The 21,169-nt window shown below is 46.3% G+C and overlaps 1 protein-coding gene across 5 annotated transcripts in view; it reads left to right on the forward strand.

Annotated features, from left to right (window-relative positions):
* Window positions 1–21,169, forward strand: part of LOC117350010 (unconventional myosin-Ie-like) — a 52,778-nt gene that overhangs the window by 27,714 nt on the left and 3,895 nt on the right. For 4 of the 5 annotated variants that reach the window (XM_033923874.1, XM_033923873.1, XM_033923875.1 and 1 more), the window contains 19 exons: window positions 262–351; window positions 693–824; window positions 1,069–1,203; window positions 1,379–1,511; window positions 1,798–1,994; window positions 2,485–2,565; window positions 4,132–4,218; window positions 5,094–5,180; window positions 5,310–5,477; window positions 7,286–7,371; window positions 9,441–9,522; window positions 10,140–10,246; window positions 12,849–12,947; window positions 13,044–13,188; window positions 14,237–14,351; window positions 14,645–14,814; window positions 15,284–15,429; window positions 19,301–19,447; window positions 20,070–20,227. In XM_033923874.1, the coding sequence (XP_033779765.1) occupies window positions 262–351; window positions 693–824; window positions 1,069–1,203; window positions 1,379–1,511; window positions 1,798–1,994; window positions 2,485–2,565; window positions 4,132–4,218; window positions 5,094–5,180; window positions 5,310–5,477; window positions 7,286–7,371; window positions 9,441–9,522; window positions 10,140–10,246; window positions 12,849–12,947; window positions 13,044–13,188; window positions 14,237–14,351; window positions 14,645–14,814; window positions 15,284–15,429; window positions 19,301–19,447; window positions 20,070–20,227 (2,365 nt within the window). The remainder of the gene's footprint in view (window positions 1–261; window positions 352–692; window positions 825–1,068; window positions 1,204–1,378; window positions 1,512–1,797; window positions 1,995–2,484; window positions 2,566–4,131; window positions 4,219–5,093; window positions 5,181–5,309; window positions 5,478–7,285; window positions 7,372–9,440; window positions 9,523–10,139; window positions 10,247–12,848; window positions 12,948–13,043; window positions 13,189–14,236; window positions 14,352–14,644; window positions 14,815–15,283; window positions 15,430–19,300; window positions 19,448–20,069; window positions 20,228–21,169) is intronic. The other variant, XM_033923876.1, reaches the window with a different exon arrangement.

Below are 21,169 nucleotides of genomic sequence, written 5' to 3' on the forward strand. Positions count from 1 at the left end.
CCCCTGATTTTCAACGGATGCCCTCTTGTTGTCGTGGGACCCTTGAAAAAGAAGATATCTTCCTCCGCCTCGATGCGGCCCTCTGGTATTTTTGCCACCACTTTCGGCACATGAACAAAACTTCAACGGCTTAATTGTTAGTTGCCCTCTGACCTCCCCAGACCTCGTTAGCCCGTCTTTTCCCGTCTTGAGTGAGATGATGCTTGAAGTCTCTTTCTGCTACTGTTGCCGCCAATGCTAACGTGATTTCTCTGTTCACAGCACGTGAAGGATATTATTCTGAAATCCAATCCGCTCCTGGAGGCCTTTGGGAACGCCAAAACAGTCCGTAACAATAACTCCAGCCGATTTGTGAGTACCGCTCCCCAGAGCTGCTTTTACTCTTGCGGCTCCCCTGGGATGAGCAGAGAGAGCTGTGGCCCTGTGTTTCCGTACCCGGTGGTTGATGTGTCATGTTTCAGTTCCATGTGATGTCCTTGCAGCCTCATTACTGAGGAGAGGCAGGAGGTGTGATAACATAGGCTGGGGATCAGACAGGCAGAACGTAGAAACCGATGCGAAAACGGATGGATACGGTGGGCAGAGGGAGCTGTGATGTCAGTCCTGCCTTGGAGGGTGGGGGGGGGGGGACCTTGCAGGAGACCTTTTCCTCCCTTCCACACACATTCTCCCTCTCTTCTCTCGCACTTCAGGGGAAATACTTTGAGATCCAGTTTAGCCGTGGGGGCGAGCCAGATGGAGGAAAAATCTCCAACTTCCTCCTGGAGAAGTCTCGCGTTGTCAGTCAGAACGCCGGGGAGCGAAATTTCCACATTTATTATCAGGTGAGTGGGGGTGGGATGTGGGGAACGGCAGCGCGGTGCGGCGTAGAGAAGGTAATCTCCCTCTCTTATACATGGACTGGGCGCCAGGGTATCTTTGATGCGCTGCATCCCAGACCACCGGGGCTTGTAGGACCTCACGTTGCATCCACTTTGCTACCCTGTAGGTCCCTTCTCACCACGTTTCTGCGTTCAGGCCCTGCCTGAAGATTTCACATATTTTAGCTCATTGTTTCCCCGATCTCAGTTATTGGAGGGGGCGACGGCGGAGGAGCGGGAGAACCTGGGAATCACCACCCCCGACTACTACTTCTACCTGAACCAATCGGCTTCCTACAAGGTGGACGACATGGATGATCGCGTGGAGTTTGGGGAGACAATAGTGAGTGAGACTGCCTGAGCCCATACTGTGGCACGAGCTGGCCTGTTTTCTGGGGGGGGAGGGGGGGTGTTGACGTGGCATGAGCTGCATTTATATGGCCGTGCCGCATTCTGCGTGCGAGACGTGCGTTCCGAGTACGACCGCACGACGTGACTTATTCTTGGCGTATGTTTAGGCTGCTATGGATGTTGCTGGCCTTTCCAAGGAAGAGCAGGTCCTGGCGATACAGATTGTGGCTGGGATCCTGCATCTGGGGAACATTGTGTTCAAGGAAGCCGGGAACTACGCGACAGTGGAGAGCGAGGACTGTGAGTGTGATCATCTTGCACCTCTCTGATACAAATTTATCCTGATCACACACAATACAGAGGCACCACCCTAAGGTCCCCTTAATCTTCTCCTCCCCCCAAAACCTCGCCTGAAAGACCAGGAGACGAGAAGTCCTCATCTCAAAGCTTGTTCCTCACTAATATTTCCCACAGAGCTCTTACATTATATCCATGTGTGTGTTCCCTCCCTCCCCCCACCTCTTCCTTTTTTTCCCCTTTTAGGCCACACCCGAGCACTATCCTATCGTTGCTTTTTTTTTTCCAGTCCTAGCCTTTCCTGCCTACCTTCTGGGCATCAACCAAGACCGGCTGCGGGAGAAGTTGACCAGCCGGAAGATGGACAGCAAGTGGGGCGGCAAGTCGGAGGTCATCGACGTGACCCTAAACACAGAGCAGGCTAGCTTCACGCGCGATGCTCTGGCCAAAGCCCTCTATGCACGGCTCTTTGATTACCTGGTCGAGGTGAGTCAGATGGGGAGCATTCTCTACTAGAGAGTTGCACGGGGACAGAAATCCCACCCGTCCCTGCCAGGATCCTCTCCGTCCCCACCCATCCCCCCAAGGAATTGCCTCCATCCCCGCCCGTCCCCATAAAAAGCAGCAATTACTTCTGACAGGATCATCAATTCCACAGTTTCTTTTGCTGTTTTCCTTGTGGAATCTCTGTGGTGGAACCCTTTTTTTGTTTTCTGTTCAGGTAATTAACTTATAAACCCCCTCTTTTACTAAGGCTGACGTGTCCATTATATTATATGGACGAACCCTGCTTCCAAAGCCTTCCATCCCCGTGGGAGTCTCGTGGGCCAGAGGGGGGTCCTGTGGGAGTCCTGTGGGTTAGGAGAAGATTCCCGCGGGACCCCCGCGATCCCCGTTCCCATTTAGACCTCTATTCTCTCCCCCCTCTTCTCATGTTACTTGTAGTAGAACCTGTTCTCTGTCCCTTCATTTTCAGACTGTTAATAAAGCCATGCAGAAGGCCCAAGAGGAGTACAACATTGGCGTCCTTGACATTTATGGGTTTGAAATTTTTCAGGTAAGTTTTCTCTTCTCGAGGCCTTTCTATTTCTTCTGTGGTTATTGGTTGCGCAGCGAAGAAGCTATCGTTTCCACGCTTTACCTGTTGGCTGCAGTGTGGCCAAGGTACTGCTTAGAGAATGACACGGGGACAAAATTTTCCCCCTCCCCGCGGGAACTCATTTTCCTGCCCCCCCCCCCCCCCCGCGAGTTCATTTCCTGCCCCTGCCCCATTCCTGCAAGCTCCGTCCTCATCTGCACAAGCCTCAAACACTTTAAAAACTGTTAAGCGTTCAAGGCTTGTGCGGTTAAGGCAGAGCTTACGGGAATGGGGCAGGGACCGGGACGGGGAAAAATGCATCCCCTTATCATTCTCTACTGCTTATATATCAATCAAGAGGCACGAGAATGTGGGGCCCAGCCATCTTGCCCCTCCCTTCTTTTCAGTTTCCTCTCTTACAACCTGTCGTAAGTTACTGCAGGATGGAGGTAAAGAGCTGCTGGTTTATAATACAATGTCACACCATGACTCCCTCCTTTGCAAACCGCAGGGGCTTGAAAACCCCACAGCCCACTTAGTGATCCCAGAAGGAGGGGAGTGAATGAAGAAGCCTTCTCCGATAATTTCACAGCTCTGCTTTGGACGTTCCTCCCCCCCCCCCCAGGCTTAGACATGAAGGAGATGGCTAAAAGCATACAAAAGGATAGGACTTCCTCTATACATCGTCCCTTTTCGTTCTTGCCTGCTGCTGCTGTTCTGAATTGTCGGCCACTCTTGACGTAGGGAGAGGGGGAGACATGATCGAAACATTTAAGTACCTCACGGGACGTGTCGAAGTGGAAGATGATATTTTCTTTCTCAAGGGACCCCCGGCCACAAGAGGGCACCCGCTCAAACTCGGGGGCGGAAAATTTCATGGCGACACCAGAAAGTATTTCTTCACAGAGAGAGTGGTTGATCATTGGAACAAGCTTCCAGTGCAGGTGATCGAGGCAGACGGCGTGCCAGACTTTAAGGATAAATGGGATACCCATGTGGGATCCCTACGAGGGTCAAGATAAGGAAATTGGGTCATTAGGGCATAGACAGGGGGTGGGTAAGCAGAGTGGGCAGACTTGATGGGCTGGAGCCCTTTTCTGCCGCCATCTTCTATGTTTCTATGATGGGTCATTTGGCCTTTATCTGCCATCATTTCTATCAGAAAGTTCTATGACATCACAATGCAGGTGTAAAGAGCCTTAGCCTATAGGAAGAGGAGATGCAAATGTTAAGAGCCTTAGCCAATAGGGAGAGGAGGAGGGAGTGGCTGCTGCAGACACCAGAAAGTATTTCTTCACAGAGAGAGTGGTTGATCATTGGAACAAGCTTCCAGTGCAGGTGATGGAGGCAGACAGCGTGCCAGACTTGAAGAATAAATGGGATACCCATGTGGGATCCCTACGAGGGTCAAGATAAGGAAATTGGGTCATTAGGGCATAGACAGGGGGTGGGTAAGCAGAGTGGGCAGACTTGATGGGCTGGAGCCCTTTTCTGCCGTCATCTTCTATGTTTCTATGACCTCTCCGTTCTCGTTTCCTTCTGTAGAAGAATGGCTTTGAGCAGTTCTGCATTAACTTTGTGAATGAGAAGCTGCAGCAAATTTTCATTGAGCTCACGCTAAAAGCTGAACAGGTAAAGTTGGGGCAAGGTGGGAGGGACTTTAGCAAGAATGACTAAAACAGAGGGGTTGGCTCTTTGTAAAGGCTTGCACTGTCTTCCCTCCCTCACCTCTTTCGGAAGGGGTAGCGCCCTCTTTCCCTTTTTCTGTCCTCAACCCCCCTCCTGAAACTCCTCTTTTCCTCTGGCAAACTTGTTGAACGTCAAAGATTATACCCCTGTAACAATCGCAACCCCAAAGGCCAGCCTTGAGAGAGAGGGGATTTTGATGTGGGATGTTCAAGGCATGATTAATTTATTTGACATTTGCTCTAACACAATTTCTGTTCCTGACGGGTCTAAACGGTTTACAATCTAAAAACTGTTTCAGTAAAGTAGGAAAAGAATGCCAATAAGTAGACAAAGAAAGTAGAGCATCTAAAGTGGAGTGAACGACAGTAACTTTGGAGGACATTTTAAGAAGGGAATCAATACATAGGAAAAAGGATGCCAGTAGGAAAGGAGGGTATCAAACTCGTTCCATACGTAACGTGAAGTAAGAGATGAGCTACAAGAGCTCAGTAAAGAGGGGATGTAGCTGCTCTCTGCATTCCTTTTGGTGGGCGAGGATGGGTTGTATCTTTAATTTGGTGGGGTTTGGCTGGGAGATGACATACCTTGAATATAACGGGAGGTTTGTTTGGGGAGAGTGGTAGGGTGGGGGGTTTGGCCCCCTTTTCCTTTTGATGGGAAGGTTGGCTGGGGAGATGACATTCCCCCATCAGGGAGGCCGGTAGAGTGGGATTTGACTGCTCTGCATTCCTTTCCCTGGGTGGTGTGGGGGAGAGGGTCTTCAGGGAGGGGTAGGAGTAATATAACTCAGATCGTATACCTAATGTCTCCGTTTGCAGGAGGAATATGTGCAGGAAGGGATCAAGTGGAGCCCGATTGAATATTTCAATAACAAAGTTGTCTGTGATCTTATTGAGAGTAAATTGGTAAGTGTGTGGGGAAGGGGGGAGCAGTTTTGTTAGCTGACCGTTGTGTATTCAGTACGTGCTACCCCAGGGCCTGGGCGCTCTTGCGAGTCCTTCCTCCAGACTGAAAAGTAATGTGTTTCTCGGCAGAAGCCTCCCGGTATTATGAGCATCCTGGATGACGTGTGTGCCACAATGCATGCCAAGGGCGAGGGCGCAGACCAGACGCTCCTGCAGAAGCTGCAGATGGCGATCGGTACCCATGAGCACTTCAATAGCTGGAACAAAGGCTTCGTGATTCACCACTATGCTGGCAAAGTATGGGGGGGGGGGTGAGGCGATGGAGAGAGAGAGTAAAAAGACACCCTAGTAATGGGAAAATGCAGTGGGGAGGGGAGGGGGAGGGGGGGTCCACCCCATGCATCGACTTGATTAGGGCACAGGCATCCGTCGTCCTCTCCATCCTTTCCCCCGTACCTCTGTAATGTTCCTGGTGCGAACAGCAACCCCCAACCCGCTGTCATGCCAGCGTCTGCTCTTCCTCTGATGTCATTTCCTGGACCCGTGCCCAGGATGTGATGTTGGAGGAAGACCCAACACTGGCGCCACAGCAGCTTGGCGGTTGCGTTTGCACCAGGAATGTTAGAGAGGTACAGGGGGAAGGAAAGTGGCACATGCACATTAGGAGGGGTGGGGGAAAGAGCACGTGGAGGTGGGGGAAAGAGAAGAGGACGGGGGCGGGCCTCTAACTCTCACTATGCCACTGATCACATGAGCAAGGGCTCTGGTCTCAGAACTGCCACAGTGACCCCTAGCCAGTGCCCGGACATGGCTAATTCTGTCCATGGCAGTTGACATTTAGAAAAAAATGCTGCCCACTACAGGCAGAATACTGACTAGCAGTGTTTAACTGTGGAACGATGCCTTCTTAGACCTGTATGTCATTGGGGTTGCAGCAGGAGGAACAGAGCTGCCATTTTAAAATCAATGTGCACGCCTGCAAAATGGGGCTATAAAAAAATGTGCATGGTGCTGGCCTACCACGGGGATTTTGCAAAATGTACCTGAGGCTGAAAATGCTCCCACCAAATATGGGAGGTGGATTTAGCAGCAGTTTTCAGTGATGGATCAAGGCGAGTTCCAGCTAGAGAATGACACAGGGACAAATTTTTCCCTGTCCCTGCGGGAGCTCGTTTTCCCGTCCCGTCTTGGCAAGTTCTTTTCCTGTCTCTTCCCCATCCCTGCAAGCTCCATCCTCATCTGTACAAGCCCCAAACCCTTTCGAATCCTAAGTAGCAACATTCTAGAGCTGAGATTGTGATGTCATAATGCCTCGTTCCACCAATGCCTAAGCTCCGTCCTCATCTGCACAAGCCTCAAACGCTTTAAAATCCTAAGTAGCAATATTCTAGAGCTGAGATTGTGATGTCATAATGCCTCATTCCACCAATGCCTAAGCTCCATCCTCATCTGCCTCAAACCCTTTAAAATCCTAAGTAGCAACATTCTAGAGCTCAGATTGTGATGTCATAATGCCTCATTCCACCAATGCCTAAGCTCCATCCTCATCTGCCTCAAACCCTTTAAAATCCTAAGTAGCAACATTTTAGAGCTCAGATTGTGATGTCATAATGCCTCATTCCATCAATGCCTAAGCTCTGTCCTCATCTGCCTCAAACCCTTTAAAATCCTAAGTAGCAACATTTTAGAGCTCAGATTGTGATGTCATAATGCCTCATTCCACCAATGCCTAAGCTCCATCCTCATCTGCCTCAAACCCTTTAAAATCCTAAGTAGCAACATTCTAGAGCTCAGCTTGTGACGTCATAATGCCTCATTCCACCAATGCCTAAGCTCCGTCCTCATCTGCGCAAGCCTCAAACCCTTTAAAATCATAAATGTTCGAGGCTTGTGCGGTTAAGGCAGAGCTTACAGCAATGGGACAACGACAAATCACGCGGGGACGGGATGGGGAAATTGAGTTCCCGCGGGGACAAATTTGTCCCCGTGTCATTCTCTAGTTCCATCTAAGTACAGAGGGTGTCTTCGTTGAGACGAGAACTGGGGGAAGGAGGGCTTGGCTAAATGAAATATCAATTTTCTTTTTTCCCCCACTTCATCCTCAGGTGTCGTATGATGTTGACGGGTTTTGTGAGCGTAACCGCGATGTCCTTTTCAATGACCTGATTGAGCTGATGCAGAGCAGTGAGCTGTGAGTGCTGGGACGGTGGGGGGGGGGGGGGAGGGAGTCTATCTGGCAATTTAGGAATTAGCAATGCAATGGGTCATTTCCTGGCAGCTGCAGGAATGGGACACAGGTCCTGAAAGAGGCCCCTGATTTACCCGGATGTGTTCTCTTTTTAGAGGACTGTTCCGGACAGCTTTTCAAAACCCGGCTCTGTGTCCGGGTTTTGAAAAGTCGTCGAGATGGGGGACCAAGTCTGGAGTGCATCTGCAGGGTAATGTGCACCTGCGCAGACGCGCTCCAGACTCAGCCCGAAGAGACGAGGTTTGCAATGGAGCTGGGCCATGCATCCTCTTTCTCCAGATCCAAAATCAGGTGTGGCCTCTTGTCTACCAGATAAATTTATCTTTACGAATAGCTCTCGGTGGTTTACATTCAGACAGAACAGCGCAGAGGAGTTTCCTAAATTCCTCAGAGTAACTGCTGTTCTCCAGTGGTGGAGACTTTGGGAAAGGCTGGAATCCGACCCCCGAAAAATCCCACTCTTCAAAGCATAGAGTTTAAAACAGGTGGAGGAAAAGGATCTCGGAAACCTGCTTGTCTTAAAATCTTCTCCATTAAATCTTTTTTTTTTATTTTTTTTTATTCTTTATTCATTTTATAACTTACATCAAGCGTACACTAAATATCAAACAATTATAAAACAGCATCACTTGAAAAATCTTCAATATCATACACCAATAAGATTTAACCCCCACCCCCTCCCAAATTCTTATATAACTTAATATATACCACCTGAAAATAATACCTTATGACATTCATATATATATTCTTAATGAAAAAACATTAAATCTATAAACCGAGAAGAGAGCTTAGAGATTTAAATGGGATGAAATTAAGTTTGGAGGGTAGAATGTCGACTATGCATGCTAGGATCGGGGCATCAATGATATTCATGGCTGGCGTAGAATTATGGAATGCCTTGCCTGGTATCTGGCGGTTCTGTATGGGGAGGATGAACTTTAAGAAAATGCTGAAAGCTCAATTATTTGCCAAAGCCTTCCTATGCTAAGGTATATTTCAGTTGATAATCGCCTTTTATAATTTTATTTTTTTTTTGACAGCAATGTATGATTTAAAGCTTGCTCGTATGTCTGAATTGATTGAATTTGCGCTCTGTCCCTGTTTATAACAGGGACGATTAATGATGTTGTTTAGACATGTCGTATGTTATATGTGGTAAGTGAATGCTATTAAACATTTTAGGACAAATTATCAATAAAACAATTAAAAATCAATATAAGTAAAAAATACAGGAAGGAGGTTTTCCAGGATCAGAGAATGAACCGTGGAACCTTTGTTAGACCTGGCTGAGGTTTATTCCCTGTCACCAAGCAGGTTTCCGAGATCCTTTTCCTCCCCCCGTTTAAACCCCTATGCTTTAAAGAGTGAGATTTTTATCATCAGTTTGGAGTTTTCCCCAGTTGGTCTCACTTACCATCTTCAGTGTTATATCGGCGTGTTAAAGGCTGGAATCCCCACGGCTGTACATGAAAGTCTTGGTTCCCACCTCCGCAGGACTAGTTCAGAGCGAGTTACATTCAGATGCTCTAGCGCTGACAAACACCAGGGCCGTGCTGTTTGCAGGAGACGAGCCTCGGAAGCGAGCGTGAAGAGGACGGGAGCCCTTACAGCAGTGGTTCCCAAGGGAACCCCCAGTCAGTCAGGTTTTCGGGATATCTGCGATGAATATGTATGATGTATGGTGGAGAAGGTGCATGCAAATCGCTGTCGTGGATGTCCTGAAAACCTGACTGGCTGGTCTGGGAACCACTGCCTTGCAGCCTTGGTTTTCCCTCCCAGTCTCCGAGGACCACAAGTAGAGATATCTGCATGCCTACTATGATAGTTTATTGTAAACCACTTTGATACTGCGCTGTAAAGCAGAATATCAAGTGGCGTAAATCTCTCACGGGCATTCTTTAGGGGTGACTTCCTGAGAAACCTGCCCATGAAGACCAAAGGGTTAGAGGATCAGGACCCTGGATTTCTGATCTGTCTCGGGGAATCTCTCTCTCTTTGTTGTTTCCCAACAGCCCCTTCATTCGAGATCGTTTTCCTGAAAATCTGGATGCGGAGAAGAAAGGTCGTCCCAGCACAGCAAGCAGCAAAATCAAGGTACTGGTTGGCACTGAGGGAGGACACTGGGAGATCTTGCAAAAGCCATGTGATTGACATGGCTGGTCCATTTCGACACACACATGCTCTCTTTATCACTCGCCACGTTTGTCGATTTTCGCATTGAAAAGATCAGATCACGTGTCACACAGTATTATAGACTGCATTGGTTGGCAGTAGAGGCTAGAATAGTTTTCACATTTGGTTGTGTGTTTTAAGGCCTTGAATGGACTTTTACCCGGCTTTTAATTTGCTTCAGTTTTGCTACTAGAAAACACTTTCGTGTGATATGACTTTTAGATTTTCCTTCTGTAAAGAGATGCATTTACAAACGATTTCTTTGCTATGTGGAACAAACAAGTTAGTACATATATATATATCAATCTCAGCCTCTTACCTAGTCTTTAGAAAATCGCTGGAAACCCATTTGTTTGGTAAATATTTTGATTAATTTGTTATGATCATACTACACATATGGTTAGTATGTCTTAGCTGTTAACCGCACTGAACCGCAAGAATTTATGCAATGTAATGTTTTCAGGCCCTGCAGAGAAATGCCGGGATGCATTTCTTGTCTTTCAATACTCTTCATCTGCATCCTTCTGTTTGTTTTAAAGAAACAAGCCAATGACCTGATGAGTAGGCTCATGAAATGCACACCCCATTATATTCGCTGCATCAAACCCAATGAAACCAAGAGAGCCCATGACTGGGAGGAGAGCAGGTGAGGAGCCTGGGGCCAGCGAAGGGAGATGGGGCACGTAACCTGAACCGAGTAGTGTGTATGGCACTGGATGACTATAAAAGTCCAACGAAAAGAGGCAAATGAGATGTCGGATATTCAACCAAAAAGTTACTTTATTATACAAATGAAATACTAGGGGTTTTTTTTGGCGCGCATTTCCCTCTAAAGACGCTGCTCCACTATTAGAACGGTTACACACGTTGCCTGCCGGCTTCGTTTTCAGTTTCATCCACCACGGTGTCCATTCATCCCTTGATGAAGGCATCTATGGATGCCGAAACTGGAATCCTAGTTGGGACATTCTAGACTTAGCCTACATTCACATGAGACTTTATATCCAAGATGGACATTATGATATGGACTTTGTTCATAGTATTTGATTTGTATAATAAAGTAACTTTTTTGGCTGAATATCCGACATCTCATTTGCCTCTTTTCGTTGGACTTTTTCTGCTATTTCTGAGGCAAAATTCTTCTAACCCCCTCTTGTTTACTGGATGGATATACACATATATTCAAGGATTTAAACTTTCCAATAGCTTGCTTAAGGTAAACAGCAAATGCTGTCTTCCTACAATAATACCTTAGATATTTCTCTCACAGACCTCGGCGGTGTTGCTGTGTGTAATATATATATTTTTTTCACACACAGACTATTAACACCAAACTTGTCATCGGTCTCACATTTTTTTCTAAATTTTTCAAAAGTGCTTTTTAATTAAATTAGTTTTGGATGGTTGCAACTGAAGCATGCCATTCAGGCGGGGTTCCCTGGATGGAAAAACCTTAATAATCAATATAGTATGGAGTTCCTATGTTTTCAGGCAGACTTCTTGGGTCACCAGGCCGCCCAGTGGTATAAATTATTAAATGGACTTATTAAAAAGAAATTAAACACTGGTCTAAGAGACATTTGGAGCATTGAGGTTAAGCATGAAATTACTGCATGTCAATGGCCACGAATTTGGTCTTGGAGGATGAGATGTACAATTTCGGCATCTATGAGACAAACTTGGTTTTTTCTGTTACATAGAGCGTTATGGACCCCTGTTCGGTTACAAAAATTGGATAGCTCTATGTCTAATAAATGTTGGCACTGTCATCTCGAAGCAGGGACTTTAGATCATGTATTATTCTATTGCCCATTTATTATGAATTTTTGGAAATCAATTTGGGACCAAATTAATTGTTTATTAGTTAACCCAGTGGCTTTATCATATGATACTGTGCTATTTGGTATGGCAATGAGAGCAAAAAGTCAGATTTCTACAAACAATAATAAATTATTACTCATAATGACTGGTGTTGCCATTCAACAAATTACGTATAATTGGAAAGATTGGCGTAGATTAAATTATAATTTCTGGTCGAATTCTTTATGTCATGTTTATAAAATGGAGAGATTTATTGCAATACAGCGAGGATGTTTCAGGAAATTTCAAGATGTGTGGGAGCCATTAACAAAATATTGTACTGTTTAGATGAAATTGTTTCCCTTAAATTTACAAGTTCAGTAGTGAGGGGGGGGGGGTTATTTTACTATTACATATTCTATAAGATATTTGATTATATGGTAGGAAAGGGTGGGAAGGGGGTGATAAGAGTTTATGTTTTTGTTTGAACATATGTCACACTTATTGTAAGTTTGAAAATGAATAAAGAATTAAAAAAAAAAAAAAAATTAGTTTTACTTTAAATAAATACTCCTCTTATTTGCCAACGCAGCTAGGGGGATCATATTCCGACATAGGACTATGTTTTGCCGGAAACATTGAACCGGCAGATTAAGGGGGGAACTTCCTTGAAACAGTTTCGACGAAGCATAGTCCTATGTCGGACTATGATTACCCTAGCCGCGTTGACAAATAAGATGAGGTCTGTGAGAGAAATATCTAAGGTGTTATTGTGTGAAAATTGGATGTATATATGCATTTTTTATTTGTGTTCTGTGCATGTTGTTTTTTTTTTTTTTTTTTAATTTGTTAATTGAAAAATTTGCAAAACCAACACGAGAGAGACGTACAGCAGAAACCAGTTGTAACATAACTCTTTGATACAAGGCTAACAAACCCCACAGTACAGCGTACATGAGTCTCCCCCTCCCCCAATGAGGTTCCGTGTAGTCCCCAAAGTCAACAAGAAAGTCATGTGCACTGACCTCGGGCATCACTCCAAACAATATATGGCTTCCATTGTGACAGCAGGCGACCCAAACAATGATGTTTCATAGCTGTCAACGTAGACGAACGGAAGACATAATCGGTTTTCTGTATCACCTGTGCCCGAGATGGGGGTCGAGGCCTGGCGTCATGAAGCTGCTAACACTAAACCAGCAGCTGTAACCATAGTAACTTAGAGGGTACCTCAACAGTGTATGGCACTGGATGGACTATACAATCTGTCTACTTCCGCTCTCTTAGCATAGCAATGACATTCAGTCAAGGGCAGAAGGCAGAATCCGCTGCCCCGGATACTGAGGGGCTCAGCAAAGCAGAAAGAATTGGGCTGCAGAGAAGAGCTTGGTTTTAGAGGAGATTACTAACCCCTGGATTGTTCTTTCTGCTGTTGTGTCCCGGCGAAGGGTGAAGCATCAGGTGGAGTACCTAGGTCTGCGAGAGAATATCCGAGTGCGGCGGGCAGGATATGCGTATCGCCGGGTTTTCAAGAAGTTCTTGCAGAGGTAACAAAGGTTGCACATCTGACTCTCTCATGGGGAGCGGGGTTAGCAGGTGGAAACATGTCTTTTTTTTTTTTCCCCCTTTCTTATCTCTTTGAGGTACGCCATCCTGACCAAGGAGTCGTGGCCACTATGGAGAGGGGAGGAGAAACAGGGGGTCCTGCACCTCCTCCGTTCTGTCAACATGGACCCAGACCAGTATCAACTGGGCAGAACCAAAGTCTTCATCAAAGCTCCAGAATCGGTGGGCAGGGCTAGGACTGGTGTACAGAGGGTGGAGGGACTGGAGGGTGGGCTGAAATGGAGGGTATATTTTGACCGCGTCAATTTAGAAAATCTTAACTTGAGATACACCGGAGTGTGCCCCTGAGGAAGATCACGAAACGGGGTACCTTGTAGGGCAATCAGCCAAGGCACACCCCGTGAAGAATAGGCTGGTATTCGCGGACTTTCTGAGATAAGTTCCGTTTTAAATTGATTCATTAATTATGCACAGTTGGGAACTTTTCTCGTTTATTATGCAACACGGGTTCAGTGATTGATTTGATATAAACTTTTAATATATATCTCTCTTTTATACATTCACACTTGGATTTAAATTATATATTTATGTAAAAAAAATTGGTTGTCATTGAATGATGTTTGTGGGGAGATCCAGCAGTGCGCTTTAGGGTGCGCCTACGTTGTGGATAACCCCTGGTGAATCTCCTTGACATTAACGGAGATTCCCACAAACTTGCTAGCTACCCAAATAAAATAATAAGGTGAGGAGGGTGAAAATATTTCTTGAGATATTGGAGCAGGTCTTTTTTGGGTAATTAGAGGCCTACATTTGTGTCTGTAGGAGTTGAGGAGATTGGGTGGTTGTGTGCGGGAAGGGTTACTTTGTTCAGGTGCAGGGAGGTTTGGGGTGCTGATTTGTTAGGGTACATGGAGGGTTTGGGATATGTATATGGTGGAAAGGTTGGTTTATTAGAGTGCATGAGGGTTTTTGCCTTCTTTGCATCTTTCCTATTATATAATGTACTTCTTGACCCTTTACCTATTGTGTCAGTTCGTATGTCTGTCTGAGTTCTGTATTTACAGTGAATTGTATAGGTTTATAAAAACTTTGTTTAGATGGTTAAAATTTTTTTAAAATAAACTTGGAAACTTTTGTGTCTGGGGGTTGGTTTGTTGGGGTGCATGGGGCTTGAGTGTCAATGTGTGTGTGTGTATTGGAGAGGGAAAATGAACTGCTGAAGAGTTGATGGACAGTTGATCCCTTGCTGACTCTTGTTCTCGCTTGGCAGCTCTTCCTCCTGGAGGAGATGAGGGAGAGAAAGTACGATGGGTATGCCCGTGTGATCCAGAAGGCCTGGCGAAAACATGTGGCCGTGCGGAGGTACATTCAGATGAGGGAGAGAGGTGAGTTTTTGCTAAACCACAGGGCCCCCCACCCCAAAATCCTCCTTCTCCCCCCATAGCTTACTGTTCCCTCAACACCGCAAAGAGGCCAGACGCAGCTGACTAGCTGGCTAGTGCATTGTGAGGGTTAGAGTTGCTGCAAGAGAGAGTCCGACACCTCTGAAATCTCTATATTTAGGCCTTGGAGGGACATAGAGAATCGTATCACACGACAGGTACTGAGAGAAGGCTGAGGTGTGACTATGGGGGCACTGTTTTCATTTCCATCCCTTTTCCTCCTTCCCCCCCACCAGCCTCGGACATTGTTCTGAATAAGAAGGAGCGACGGCGGAACAGCATTAACCGGAATTTTATGGGCGATTACATCGGGCTGGAGGGTCACCCAGAGCTCAAACGCTTCCTTGGCAAGAGAGAACGTGTTGATTTTGCTGATACGGTCATCAAGTATGATCGGCGATTCAAGGTCACCACAGGGTGTTATCTCATGGGGAAGGGGGGGGGGGCCATAGTGCAGGGTATTATTACACAGGGGCGAGGGCATGATTACACTGCAGGGATTTATGGCGTCAGGAGAAGACAACCTAAAGCACGGTTTCCCAAACTTGTCCTAGAGGACTCCGTACAGCCAATCAGATTTCCAGGATGTCTACAATAGTATTTAAGAGACGAAGAAGCTAGTGAATGCAAATCTTTCTCATGAATATTCATTGTGGATATCCTGAAAACTTGACTGACCGGGGGATCCCAGAGGACAAAACTGGGACCACTGCCAGAAAGGGTGGGGGACAGAAATACTGCAGGGTGGCATTATGTGCATGGGGAGGGGGGGTTAGATAATGAAGTTAGTGGAATGGGGTAAACTCGCCTAATTGGAGTGTTAATACCTTCTGTTATTGCATGGGCACTTACAATCTTGCGTTCTCTCTGTCTAGACAGTGAAGCGAGATCTAATCATGACACCGAAGCTGCTGTATCTGATTGGTCGAGAAAAGGTGAACAAGGGACCCGAAAAAGGGCTGATCAAAGAAGTTCTGAAGCGACAGATAGAACTCGAGAAGCTCCAGAGTGTATCCCTCAGGTAGGAAAACGTGCATTCTGCTGCTAGGGAGGACCCAGAAGAATAACAAAGGCATTTTCTATCCAAGCCTGGAGCCCCCACTTACTGACTACAAGGCATCATATAATTATGATTGAGTATTTACCACCTAAGGCAAGAAAAAAAGAACAGAAGAACTGCCATACTATGTCAAGCGCAGTGTCCTGTTTCCAACGATGGCCAACCCAAGGCCCCAAGTACCAGGCAGAACACCAAAGAGTAGCAACCTTTCAGAGCTGAGATTGTGACGTCATAAAGCCTCGTTCCACCAATGCCTAAGAGCCACAATGGCTTGATTGTCCTAGACTTGGCTCACATAAGAAAATAAAGAGTCCAGTATCCCATTCAGGGAGCAGCCCAGGGCCAAGCAGGAGTGCAAAAAGCTCACTCGCGTCCGGTACACCGCTGGGCTGCGAAAACTCGAGGCGACTATTCAGGGAGGGTCTCAAGGCGGGGCAAGAGCGTAGAAAGCTCACTTCTGCCCGGTACACCCCTGGACCACTAGGGATTCAAAAAGGTATGTAGGGGGAGGCAAGAGGGAGGTAAAAAAAATTGACAGGCCCGGTAGAGGCCTGTATGACATCGGAAGAGAGTGGAGGGCAGGGAGAGGGGCTCCTCTTTTAACACATGGAATATATGTAGGCTGGTCTTCTAGGATGGTATTTTTATATAACATCCATGCCTTATGTATATTTTGGACCTTTGCAGCTGCTCCTCTAACTTTCCTTTTTACCATAATCATTTTTTTTTTTTAGTTAAATACTGTATTGGATTTCTTGTGTGAACTTATTCCAGGTCCCAGCACTATTACCTCCTTCACCAAATCATTCACTCCACTAAGGATTAGGTCCAAAATTGCTTCACCTCTTGTCAGATCCTGAATCTGCTGTTCCATAACGTATGCCCTGGTGATACATTTACCCAGTCAATATCAGGGTAATTGAAATCACCCCATTATTACTTTTACCCATTTACTTAGCCTCCCTAATTGCTGATAAAATTTCAGCATCTGTCCATTCATCCTAGTCAAATGGACGATAGTACAGTCCTATCACTATCCTTTTCCCCCTTACACAAGGAATTTCTACCCATAGGGATTCCAGGGTGTGTTTCTGCTCCTGCAGAATTTTCAATCCATTCGATTCAAGGCCCTCCTTAACATATAATGCTACCCCTCCACTGATTTGATCCACCCTATCACTACTATACAACTTGTACCCTAGTATGACAAGTGTCCCATCGGATATCTTCCTTCCATCAGGTCTCAGAGATGCCTATTATATCCATCTTTTCATTTAGTGCAATATATTCTAACTCTCCCATCTTGATTCTTAGGCTTCTTGCATTTGCATACAGACATTTCAAACAGTGTTTGTCATACCCATTTACAATTTGCTCAGCAGTTGGCATAGATAATTTGCTATCTTTAAAATCATCCTGCTCTGTTTTTAAGGAAACCTGGTCTACTGTGGCTTTGCAATCTCACTATCGGGATGCTCTGTCTTCCCTTTTATGATGAATCTTTTAAAGATACCTGTCTCGAACCATGCTCTTTTGAGCAACTGTTGGCCTTCCCCCAGTTTCTAGTTTAAAAGCTGCTCCTTCTGAGCACCCAACCACCCGTTTGAAAAGGGACTGGCGTTGTTGGTTCAATCTGACCTAGAGGCCATTACTATTTCCCTACTGAAGATCAAGGAACGCTTGTCGTCATCAAGGCCCCCTTACTGACAGAGAGGGTACATGCCATCCTCGCCAGGGGCTCCCAGTGCTACTTTAGATAACTTTGACCCTGAAGAAAGTTTTTGGTGATAATCATGAGATGGGGAGAGGGGTCCTGGGGATCCTCATGTCAATATTTGGATAGCTTTCTGTGTTAGGCTTAAAATGTGCGATTTCAATAGAAGGATGAACTATAAATCACAATTAGAGGGATGGTATGATCTTTAGATCATATATCGGGTGGCCACGTCGTGAATAGCAAATACAACTGAGGGATTGTGCCTTGAGGAAACCCCCAAAGGGTGAAACATGTTGGCGACTCTATCACTCTTGGTCAACCACCCAAGCTAAGTACATTTACTTTACAACCTCATGAAGCTGTTGCTTTTACTTAACTTATTGAATATTTAAAAAATAGCCACTGTAGACATTAATTATCAAACTAGTGACCCGATGACGATAGGGTGCATAAAGCCAAATGTTATGAAAGTTTATTGAAGGTTTGGTGGTACTTCTGAGGGCCTGAAGAATCCTATAGAAAGTATTGAGGGGAGGTTGAATCATACCATCCCTCTAATTGTGATTTATAGTAATTGGATAGCTGGCATAATTATTTACTGCAGAACCCCAATTAATTTCCCTTTCTCTGCTTAATGATCTGAATCATCAGCTGGGGGGAGGGGTAGGACTTTGATCCCAGAGTAGAGAGTTGCATTCCCCAATGGAATCCAGCCAATACCCACCCATTAAGATCCATTCCATCCCCATCTGTACCCCCCAGGAGTCAACGCTATTATTAATTTGCTCACAGCCTTCTGTTTGCTCCCAACCCCACGGCCTCCTGTGGTTTTTTGGGGATGAAATGCACTATTCAACTAGTGAGTGTTTCAAGCTTCATTCTGGTGCTCCAACTGCTCTCAGTACGTTCCAAGCAAGCTTCATTGTGGAGCCTACTGGCATACCAATGGGGGGGGGGGCGTTCCGCCCCGCCCCGCCCCGGGTGCAGTCAATAAGGGGATGCTCCGAGGGCCGGCATCATGGTTGGGAACTTCTTCCCTTTCCAGCAGAGGCAGCCGCATCCTTCATAATTTGCTGCCCTGCTGGCGCCAGGCCTTTTTCTCTGCTTGGTCCTGCCTTTGCGGAAGTTGTGTGTGTGTTGGCTGACAACCAGCCTGCCAGGCCTCGCAGAACTATCTTTTGATAATGTGCATTTACCTTCATCTAATTATTCCTTAGCTCTGTACTTTCAGTCTCTCTCATGTTCATTGTAAGGTCCTGGGAAAATGGATAAACTTGGCATTCAAAATATAATAGAATATGCCTTATTTTTAATATTTTTCTATAAATAAATCTTTAAAATTGATTAATTATGCATATTGTGCTCAGTCACCTCCATCATGGTCAGATCTGAAGCAGATGTAAAGACCCCCATGTATCAAGGAAGCATCATTGCACAATATTGTTCCCTCACTTAACCTTACGCAATGCTAAACATTGTGATATTGTTTTATGGCGGGAACCAGATAACTATTATATTGTACTTATCTCGTCTTGTGCTGAAATACCGGGTGCTGGCTGCCCCATTTGCGTCCCGACGTGCCAACTGTGAGAAAACCCATCCAAGTAAATAAACTGTCAATAGTGCAAACAAAGTCTGTTTTTCTTCTCGTGCATCAGTGTAACTGGTTCATTCGATTTACGCCCATGCAACTCTCTACTCTGGGATCAAAGTCCTTCCCCTCCCCCCAGCTGCTGATTTAGATCATTAAGCAGAGAAAGGGGAAATTAATTGGGGTTCTGCAGTAAATAATTGTGCCAACTATCCAATTATTGACAGTGGGGAGGGCAGGAACTCAGTTGAATGGAACCATTCCTGTGTAGCTCTATATCGCAGAGCTCCCCCCCTCCCCAATCTTCCAGAGTTATTGTTTTCCCTAGGAAAAGAGGTAGGGGACTCTGGGGAATGGATCCCTGGGCTGCTGGTTGTCTTTGAAACTTTGGGGGTAGGGGAAGAGATTGTGGAAGGGATCCAAAGGTTTTTGGCTGCTCTCGTGCAGCGTGGAGAGCTGTGGGGGACACTGTAACTACCCTGCATGACAGCAGGTGCTCACGTTGCTTTTCTTCTCCTCTGCAGTACCCTACAGGATGACTTCTTCATTATTCACGAGGCTCAATACGACAGTGTCCTGGAATCTTTGTTCAAGACAGAGTTCCTGAGTTTGCTGTGCAAGCGTTACGAGGAGCGAACCCAAAGACAGCTGCAGCTGAAATTCAGCAACCAGTAAGCGCCTGAAAAGGAAAGGGAACACGGGGGATGTCGTCACGCTCACTAGGTCCTCCTGCCACTCCTGGGGAGACTGGGAAACAAATGGCAGATGAAATACGATGTGGATAGGGGAAAAAAAATCTTGTGAGTATTGAAGAGGGATGGGATTGGAGGACTAGGGTAGGAAATGACACTGAACAAATGTTGGCTCAACCTTGTTTTAAACTAAAAAGGGAGGTCTTGTGAGACTGGAGCCAGGGTCCAAATGGCAGATGACACACAGGGACCGATAATCCCACGTACAAAAGTTTTCTGTGCTGGCATTAAAGCAGTCCTACTGGCATGGAAGCTCTCCTCCCGATGCTCAAAAGGGTTCTCGGGGGAAGGGGGGCTATTGCCAATCCTCGTAACAGCCACCGAGAACCCTCTGCAAATGCATTACAAGGAGCTCGTTAGTATTGTAATGAGCTCTCCTTGGTGATGCATGAAAGGGAATTCCCCCTCCCTGGTTGACCTGCACGGTACCCCGTGTGTTTTTAAGAATTCTTGATCTGGAGGAGGGGCAAGCAACACCGCCTTACTGTAATACAATTTTGCTAAATTCTGTTTGGCCTTACTCCAGCTGTCTCCCTTTCAGGCTGGAATTCAAGGTCAAGAAGGATGGTTGGGGCCCTTGGGGAGCTGCAGGATCCCGCCAGATCCACTTTCAGGTGGGGCAGGGTGATGTGGCCGTGCTGAATATCAATGGGAAAGTGCTAACGGTCGGTATCGGACACGGATTGCCCAAGAACTCAAGTGAGTAGCATCCCACTCATTGCCGCCTTCTCACTACTCTCCTTCCACCTTATTCCTTCAGGCCCTTGAATTCCCTCTTTGCCTTTTCCTACAGAACCCACTTGATACCCACTAAGTGCCAAAATCCACAGGGTGGTCTCCGAATGTCTTTCAGATCCTCCTTAAGATCTAGACTTCCAGCTTATCTTCTTCCGTGGAAGTGCCGACTCTTCCATTTGGTTCTTACAATCCTATGCTGTGTCCTCGGCCCAATGAACCCTGAATTTCTGCAGAAATCTCCCTTCTAAAGGAGAACATTGTTTCCAGCCAGGAGCTCTTAATAGGGGCTTGGGAGTGAAACCTGAGTTCTTGACTTTATCTCTGGGGCAGGTGCATATTTTGCTTTCAGAGTTCGCTTACTCTGCTGTCCCAGTGGTTCCCAAACTGTTTCGATTCAAGGCACTCTTAGTGCATCTGTAATTTTTCCACGGTGCCCCCGAGTCAAAAAGAAAAACCTAACCGTTTCCTCTCAATCTGGTATCTCTGTCCTCTCCTTCCCCCATGGTCTGGCATGTCTATCCTAGCCTTCCCCTTCCCCATAGTCTGGCATTTCTCTCCTAGCCTTCCCTTCCTCCTCTCTCTCCCCCCCCCCACCTACTCTGGTATCGCTCTCCTCCCTTTCCCTGTGGTTTGCCATCTCTCTCCTTTTTTCTTCCCTTCCCTGATCTGGTGTCTGTCTCCTTCTTTCTCACCCCACCCCTGGTTTGGAGGTTTTCACGCTTACCCCTCCCACCCTCCCAATCAGGTGTAGCACTTTTCTCTTCTACCCACTCTTCCAGCCTCTGTGGGATCCTCTCCCTTTATTCCCTGTGCTGCAACTTGCGATCTTTGGGCCACTGGCAGCTTAAATGTGCTGCCTTTAGTGGCCCCGAAGTTTTCCCCTCTTGTTCAACTTTCCCGTCC

This window comes from Geotrypetes seraphini, chromosome 16, assembly GCF_902459505.1.
Source record: "Geotrypetes seraphini chromosome 16, aGeoSer1.1, whole genome shotgun sequence".
NCBI classification, from domain to species: Eukaryota; Metazoa; Chordata; class Amphibia; order Gymnophiona; family Dermophiidae; genus Geotrypetes; species Geotrypetes seraphini.